Source organism: Drosophila busckii, chromosome 2R, assembly GCF_011750605.1.
Source record: "Drosophila busckii strain San Diego stock center, stock number 13000-0081.31 chromosome 2R, ASM1175060v1, whole genome shotgun sequence".
NCBI classification, from domain to species: domain Eukaryota; kingdom Metazoa; phylum Arthropoda; class Insecta; order Diptera; family Drosophilidae; genus Drosophila; species Drosophila busckii.
Genome location: NC_046605.1, coordinates 16,321,617 through 16,330,804, shown reverse-complemented (window position 1 = coordinate 16,330,804; position 9,188 = coordinate 16,321,617). Strand labels below are relative to the sequence as shown.

The window sequence follows — 9,188 nt, the reverse complement described above, 5'->3', positions numbered from 1 at the left end:
ATCGTTGGGAGGGCACACATAAGCGTTGAAATATTCCATTAATTTGATTAGACTTTCAGGCGGCACGAGCCGTCTGAGGGTTCAAGCCAAGCCAAAGGCAGCAAAAAGAAAAAATCAACAGCAACATATGTACACAAGTGAACTGACTGAGAGGCGGACAGACAGACAGGCATGTGAAACACACCTCAAACTGGTGGCTCGTGGCTTTATGAAGTGCTGTTATTAACTATAAGCAGCAGCAGCAGCAGCAGCCAATGCTTTTGCTTTGGCTTTGGCTTCGGTGGGCTTGAGGCTTTCATAAGAATTTAACGCACAAATGCTCAAATTGTCAATAAGCGAAACGTAGTCACGCCCACTTTTTGTCTGAGGCTAAGTCAACTTATTTACTTTTTATACCTCAGTGGCGCACATTAAATGTCCAAGGCAGGCTTTCATTAGGCCAAGCGTAAACTCTTGGCTTACAATCGCGCGAGTACTGCAAAACTGCGAACTGTAGCCACGGCTGGGCATAGCAATCATTTTTTATGAAGGCACTTCATGGAGTTCGCAGCAGCGCGCGAAAGCGCATCAAAAACCCATTTGGTTGCCATTAACTTGATTGAGTCGAGTCGAGCTGCTGCTGCTGCTGCCGCCGCCGCCGCCGCTGCTGCTTTCAGTTTGAGGCATTTAAGTTGAAGGGCAGCGCACATAAATGAGAATTGATCATGTGCTTTGTCTTTTATTTTTCGGTTACTCTTGCTGGCCATGTTAACAACTAATATTTCAGCAGCTTAAGCCGCGCTTGCCCACAAGGTGTGGCCCCCTTAGGGCCATTAGTTGTCATTAGTGTGCATTTTCTTAATTAAACTTTTGCACAAAATACGCGACAATCAGTCATTAAACGCACGCCCAACACGACCAACTCCTTTGCCTTTGCCTTCGTCTTTGCCTTATCGCTTACACCATTTATCATCCATGTTATTGCGCTGAATTTTACTCTTAATTAAATGCAATACTCTCACGTCAACCTCAGCACGGACAGCAGCATGTCCACATGCTTGCCAATACTTAAAGTGCTGGTTGACCCACTTTGCACAGATTATCAGCCAGCGTCGTCGTCGTCGTAGTCGTCCTTGGGCCAGCGTCCATTGTCAGCCATCAGCCCTTATGCTGTTGATAAAAGTTTAATCGCTTGCGCATAAAAGTAGGCAACAGTTTTTATTTTGCTTATGTAAATCAATAACTCAGCAAACGGCTTTAAGCTGCTTTCGCAAAATACTTTGTAGCAAAAGCATATGCATAAGTTTGCGACCACACACACATACACAAGCTTCAAGCTAAAGAGCATTATTAGTTGTTAGCTATGCGATTAAGCGCACAAAAACTCTTGAGTGCAACAATTATTATTGGCAAAGCGTTTAACTTGTTGGAATTTAAGCAAGCAGTTTGCTATAGTTTGCAAATATGCTACACATATGCAGTATATATGTATGGTAAGTAGATGAAGGCAGAGGGGGTTAAAATAAATAAATGTGATTTGTCATTTGGCAAACATAAAGCAGCAGCAGCAGCAGCAGTGGCAGCAACAAATTTCAAGAAGCTGCTTTAGAGAGCGCATTAAATTGCAGTCAAATGGCACGCTCTGTGCATGCCAAATGTACACACATACACATACACTAACATGCACACTCACACACACACATATAGGAAATGAAAAGAAAACATACAAGAGCAAGCAGCGAATTTGGGAGCGAGCGAGAGTCAGCAAAGACATTTTTGGGCAATGAATACACACACACACACTAACACACAGACACACAGACAGAGTCAGAGACTTTTTGGTTTGTCCTCGTCCGGAACTGCCATGTAGAGTATTAAATTATTCGAGCGTGCGGCGTAAGCAACAGAGACGACACGAATAACTTTTGTATGCAACACTGAGCACAGTCCGCCACGAAAGCCCCCCTCCCCGGCAACCGCTCGCCCATCACTTCTTAAAGCATTAACTTGTTGTAAGCGAACTCACACACAGCTTCAACCTGCAACATTCAACGCTCATTTGCAGCAAATCAACATCAACAGTCAATGTTAAGCGCCATATGTTAAATTCATTTGACTGAGCACAAAGCTGAGCCAGCAGCAGCAGCAGCAGCAGCAGCGGCAGCAGCAACTGAAGAACAAGCAACACATTACTGCAAATGACATATGAAAAAATGTGTAGACAAGTTCTAGGCCGGCTCACAGGTTCAACAAGACCAGCGATTGACCTTTGAACACAACCCCAGACACACACACACACACATGTGCACACACATGTGCAGAAATATGTTAAGCTCGCTGCTGTCGAGACATAATCGACATCATCAGTCGTATGTCAAAACGCTTAACAGTTGACTGCATTTGATTGCTTTAATTTTTTCAGAGCCCCTTGCGGTTAAGACCGACGACACAATTAAGCCATTTTGCATTTGATTTATCTGGCGCATAAACGCACAAGAGCGAAATAGCCATAACTACTAATTTATTAGCTAGACAAATAACTCAAGTTAAACAGCAGTTAAAATCAAATTTATGTGTGCTATGACTTTTTCGTTCAAATAAATATATGCTATACTATTTGAACAATTAAAGTGTATATGGCATAAAAGTCAAAGCCGCCCACTTACTTTTGTTTTAATTTAAACACAATACTTTATTTAATGGCGGACTTGCAGTAGAGCACCTTGGGCACCGCCTTGCAGTCCTTGAAATGCTGCAAGGGCTTGAGTACGGCAAACGAGCATTGCAAAAGTTTATTAATTTTCATAACTGCACCCGCATTGTTCATCTCGCCGCAATAGTTGGGAGCAGAGAAAATCGTTACAAGCCGGCGCTGGGCAAAGAACTCGTAACCATCCTCGACGACCTCATGAGCGCGGCATATTAAATCGATATCATGCTTGCTGGCAAACTCCTCGATGTTGTCCTCGGCATAGCTGACGCTAAGGCCGCGCTCATTGTGGCCCCAGCCCAGTCCCTCGTGGTTGAGATCCGCCCACAGCAGATCACAGAGCAGTCCCTGCCGGGGCACATCGCTGGGACGCTTCAGCTCGCGTATCTGTTGCAAGCTTTGCAGATGCGGCGACAGCCCGCCATGGCAGCAAAAGATGCGCGTGCCCACCACCGCCGCAGCGGGCAAATAGTTAAAGCAGTCCACAAAGCTGCGCCAGAGCTTGACATTATAGCGCCGCTTAAGCTCATCATAGAAGCCTGCGCATTGCACACACGCATTAGTTATGCTTAAAATGCAATTGATTTACTCACCATACAACTTGTTGATGCTGGCGCACTCGTGATTGCCGCGCAGCAAATGCACATGCTGCGGATAGCGCACCTTGTAGGCAAACAGCAAGCAAATGGTCTCCAGCGACTGCTTGCCTCGATCCACGTAGTCGCCTAGGAACAAGTATCTGGTTGTGGGCGGCGTGCCGCAAGCAGCGAAAATGCGCAACAGATCCTCGAACTGTCCGTGCAGGTCGCCGCAAATATTCAACGGCGCCGCCACCTCCAGCAGCATCGGCTCCATGCTGAACAACTCGCGAGCGCGCAGACAAAGCTCAGTAATCAGCTTCTGTGGCAAGTTGCTCTCTGCGCCTTGCAACGAGCTTAGCGTGTTTATTATATGATCAACTTCTTCATCGCTTATTGCCATATCGAAATATTATGTATACGTAAATGTAAATTGTATATGAATTTATGTAAATGCTGCTAAATTGTAACACACACAGCAGTGATGTTGATTTAGCTTTTTTTCAAATAGATCTAGTCTGCTTCAAACAGAATAAATTGGAAATAATTTATATTACTTACTCGGATGTTTATGTTGAAATAAATAGTGAAAAATCAAATGACGTTGATTTTAAATCTACGCTTTTCATGGTTTAGTTTCAGAGCCCAAAGCAAATACTAATTGACCCAATTTTAAATTCAAGCAATTGCAAACGCAACAAAATTCGAATACCGAATAAATTGCAGATATAGGCAAAATAATATTATTTTGACGTTTATATAATAAATTATAAGCTAATGCAAGTTTATGTTATAAATTAAAATAAAACAAACTTGATGAACAAATTATGTTTCCTTACACAAGATATAGGTTAAAATATTAATGTTGACTATCGTCGATAATAATAAAATAATAAACCAACAGCTATAATTAAAAGCTTCTATATAAGTTCAAACTGCTCAAAACATGTTCAAATTTTCTTAGTTTACACTTTTTTCAGGCAGATCCTTTGTTTATGGGTAGTCTGCAGCACACACACACACACATACACATGTAAAGATTTAAAGCCTTAAAAGGCTTACACGTAATTGAGAATTAATTCAAGTGCCAGACACACACAGCTTGGTCCAACTTAAAGCAAAAGCGTTAAAGTGCAAAAGATTTATGAAATTTATTTATGTGGCCTGCTAAAATGCCAACGGCCAGTCAATGGTCTGTGTGTGTGTGAGGTCAGAGGTTGGAAATGTGGGCTAGCTGACATCACATTGCCACCATGAGAGCGGCAGTGCTGGGCATCACAATTTTTCGTTGTTACGACGTGGACATAAGCGGATTTGCGACAAAACTCATTCAGCTTCCAGCCCCCAACGCTCTACGTTCCACCAGCGTCTGACGGCAGCTGGACTTTGTTGTGCCCGTCTGTGGCTCGATGCGGTCGGTTGAGCACACTTGACGCAAGAAGTTGAGACTAGGGAAACTAAGACTGAGACAGCGCCTTGAAGGCTGCAGCTTGTTAGCAGTGACAGCGAGCAGCAGCATCAAGGCTAAATCCTGTTAAAATTTAGTGCAATATAGTATAGATAGCATGCTGTCCCTTTCGCTCGCCTTCGCACTCGACATAACTAACTCACAGCTGCTGCGGCAAAAAGTAGAAGTAAATTATTTCTTTTACATTTTCATTCACACACACACACACACAAACTGGTTTAGTCGTATTTCTTTACTTTGCGGACTCTGCCATAAACTATGTACTAAATGGTCTTTTAGTGTCCAATAGTGGGCGTGGCAAGCTGCATTAAATATGTATATATGTGTGATCAGCTTGAGCAGTCTATGTACTTAGCAGATATTACTCAAAAATTATATCTGACTGTCGATCGGCTAATAAACTTGGAAGCTCGACTTTAGCAGTAGTTTCGCCAACTCAACTCGAATAAATTACATTTATTTGTTTTCAATTTAATTTGTTATGCTATTTAAGCCATAGCTTGCTTACGCCCACATACAGAGTCTCATACAGTCGCCCGACTTTTGTTTTGTTTGTACAAGCGCTCGCAGCTTTCCATTGAAAAGAAAATAAAATAAAATTGTTGCAAAAGTGACCCGACTTTGTACGCATATATAGTATTTATATATACATATACTTTATATATTTTTGTTGCTACGCCCATAAATTGTCGCCAAAAGCTGGAGCGCAAAAAAATATAAAAAACAATAAAAATAAATGAAGTTGAGTAGCCTGAGCAGGCGGCAGGCAGCAAAGGCAATTTCATTATTATTACTTGCTCTGCGCCAACTTTTCTCGCCTTTTGTTTATGTGACTTGGGCTATTTTAGCTATTAGTATTTATTGTTGCCACGCAAAGCGTAAAACGCATGTTAAATGATAAAAAAAAACACACACACATTCGCAACATTTATGGCCATAAATCTGTGCATATAAATTAATTATAAACTAAGCTTTGGCTGTTAAGTTAAAAACCAATAAATAATTGCGGCAATTAAAGGCATTTAACAAATAAATAAAAAATGATTTATTTAACACAATCTATTAGCTTTTTTACAATTGATAAATAGCAGCACTTGTAATTAACAACTGCGCGTTGTTAGCTAAATAGATTTAATCGTTATAAATATTAAAAGCTAAACTTGCGCTTGGCTGCACTTGCGCATAAATTAATTTAATTAACATTTCAAGTACACTCAGCGTAAACTACGCTCAAAAGCAATGCTCAAACAGAAATCCTTTTCCATAACATATCCTTTGTCTACTTGACGCCGCAAACGGTTCAAAGCTTCAGCTGCTGCTGCCGCTGCTGTTGCTGCTGCTGTTTATGGCCAAGCAAATGAAATCAAAATAAAAATAGTCATAAAAACCCTTTGCAGCAGCCAAGCGTTTACGTCAAGGCGACTTAAAAAACAGTGAGTCAAGGCCAGCCAAGCAACCAACCACAGGCTGGCAGGCAGTCAGGCCAGGAAACATGAAGCGTACACCGATCGGATATACGGATACGGTAGCGCTGCTGTCGCTGCTTAAGTCCTAAGTCCTTACACGTGCGGGTTTTTATGCCAATTGAAAACTCTTGCTGCCGTTTGTTGCTTTTCAAACAAATACAAAAGTTTAAGCGCTGCTTTTATTGATAGCATTTTTTTATATTCTAACAACAATTTATAACAAGCTGCGTATACGTAATATTTTGCTTATATGTAGTACTTGTAGTGCATTCAATCTGAGCTCAACTACATAGCATAAACAACAAAGTCGGCGTAATTTATAAGCCGCATAACTAGCAACTTGACAACCTAAGGTCGTTGCTACAAAATAATTTGTATAGAGTTAAGTCGGCGTTGCCAGCAGCTGAGGCCACAAATAAATATTGAAACTGTAAAGGATTTCGTGGTCAGCAAGTGAGCTTATAAATACGCCCTTTGCTGATAAACTCTCCGAAAATCTGCCCGACCCACCCACAGCCGCCCCCTTCAATCACCACAAACCAAGACATTTATAACAACACAAGAGGCTGCCAGGCCGGCTTTCGAGTTGGGGCCAAAGCAAAGATAATCATTCATGGTTTTCAGAGCATGAATCACATGCAAATCGGCCAAACGGTCACTCTGTAAATAGTTTCATAAATCAGCATGAAAAACATTATTTTGATTTCCGTCGCAGACAAAAGAAAGAACCAAAGCTAAAGTTCAAGTCTACCTAAGATGCTAACGGAAATGGCTAATTGGAGCGTAAACGACAGCTGCACTTATTAGTAAAGGATATTAGGCATAACTCGAGCAGTTTGTGACGCATGTAGCAAATAAAGATGCAAATTTTTGTTGGCCACGATAGTGCAGACAAAGAAAGTTGTATATAGCATGTGAGTTAATAGGAATAGGCTTTAGACTCAACGCCTAAAATTAACTTTTATGCTAATTTAAATATGTTAGCAGAGTTAATACAAAACTTTTAATCAAAGGTAGCAAAAGCTTGAATAATTTACATAGAGCTAAAAATAACATTTTTTTTAAATTATTTTTAAATTTATAGAGGAATAAATAACAAATTCAGGCTAAATATATTACAATGTAAAATTGTATGCAGCAGAAAGAAATAAAGATTATTTCCATTGATAATTTATTTACCAGAATTTTAGCTTATCATCTATATATATGTAAGTGAAGCTCACATTTTTTCTCTTTGCAGTTTCAGATTCACATTTTTGGCAACTTCCACTGAAAGCAACATGACTCCAATTTGGCTTGAATTCGCTTAATTAGTTTCAAGTGTATTCCAAAGTCGAATCAAGCATTGTGCGCTTGCTTTAAAAATTTGTTTGTTGTTGCTGGAGTTTTATTGTACAACGGACGGATGCAAAACGTTGACATAACGTCATGTGGTTTGTGAATTATGAGTGGCTTTTTTTTTTTTTTTGTTAGAGAGACTTAGGCCATTGGCAGTATAACAATGAGCATTTCCGCTTGTCAGACAGACCGCACTGACTCACTTACCAGCACGCTCTGCTGTGCATGTGTGTGTGTGTAGGTGTGTATGTGTGTGGCAGCTGTGCTGAGCTGCTGCTGGCATTTTTGCAATCAACTCAAGCGAATCAACAGTAGTGGGCCGAAGGGAGCGTGCAAACGAAAGCAACAAGAAAATATGAAAAAAAAAAAGGATATTGTATCGCCTTGTGCATTTGCTGCATAAATGTCAGGGCAAAACTCAGGACATACGAAATGAGTTTCTTTGCTGCTTTATTTTTGCCAGCTGGCGTCAGCGAGTGCATCTCCAGTCGCTGTTTAATATTTCCGCTTGCACACTTGCTTATTTATTATGTTTTCCGGCAGCATGCGGCGCACACACCACACCGCAAGACTCAGTCGCAGTCGCAGTCTCCATCTCAGTCTACTAATGCTACTGTCTCAGTCTCGGTTGCGGGTCTCAGGCTCAAGTTGCTCTTGACGCTATTATCCAGCCAACTAAGACGGCCACATGTGTTCGTTCCAGCTCCACTGTCTTGACTCTAATGCCTTTTTGCACTCGACTTCTTTTGGCTGGCAGACTAGCTGAGCTGGTGCTAGTCTCAGTCCTGGCCATGTTAAGTGCCTACATAGGATAATCTGCGCAACTCAAGTCAGCGCGTAATTGTAGTCCCCAATGCAAGTCAAGCTGTGCACTTGACTGCATCTCCCCCAGCTGCAAAAAAGAGAAAAACGAATGCACAGCGCAACGTTTTGTACTGCTAACGCACCCTAGGAGATTTGCAACCCTTCGGTTTTTATGCAGTGCCAAAGAGCTTTAAGTAATTACCATGTGCTGTCAGCCAACGGACAAATGTTGTCCATTATGCGCTCAGCTTAAGCTCATGCGCTTTGTCTTGTTCCTTTCAGCTTTTGGCTGCGGGTCAATCATAAGCTGGACAGGCGACAGTTGTTGTCTCATAAGTCTGTTTTTATCTGCTGCTGCATTATGCAATTTAAGCGATGCTCTGCATAATTAAAGCTGTCTATGTGTGCGTGTGTGTGTGTGTGTGTTGGCCGTTTAAGCAATCAGCGTCATAGACAGCTCGTGCCGCTTTCAATTTAGCTGGCTGTGTGTCATGCTAATTAGGCACGTGACTGACATGAAAATGATGAAAGCGCAGCCCAGCCAAAGCAATTCCCACGTAGTGCACTAAACAAAACACACACACACACACACATAGCCAGACACAAACACATACGCAGACAGTGAGACACACATTAACACATATGTCAATGACATTTCAGCTGCGATTGCGTTTGAGTTTCCGTTTATAGCAAGTACATTACGCTTGCTGTTTGGACAGATTTGTAGCGCGTGCTGCAAATGGATCTTAAACTAAATTCACTGTTCGGTCTTCAATTACATAAGGCAAAGGCATGTGATGCTTTCAATTTGCTACACACCGTACGTAAATAAAATGTGAGGCAAG

The 9,188-nt window shown here is 41.5% G+C and overlaps 1 protein-coding gene across 1 annotated transcript; it reads right to left on the bottom strand.

Moving 5' to 3' along the window:
• Positions 1-2,603: 2,603 nt before the first annotated feature.
• LOC108594982 (serine/threonine-protein phosphatase PP-Y) lies at positions 2,604-3,769 on the bottom strand. The gene is made up of 2 exons (XM_017980115.1): positions 3,283-3,769; positions 2,604-3,228 (listed from the first exon to the last, which is right to left on the bottom strand). The coding sequence occupies exons 1-2, from the start codon at positions 3,668-3,670 to the stop codon at positions 2,672-2,674; spliced, it is 945 nt and encodes a 314-aa protein (XP_017835604.1). The 5' UTR covers positions 3,671-3,769; the 3' UTR covers positions 2,604-2,671.
• Positions 3,770-9,188: the final 5,419 nt, after the last annotated feature.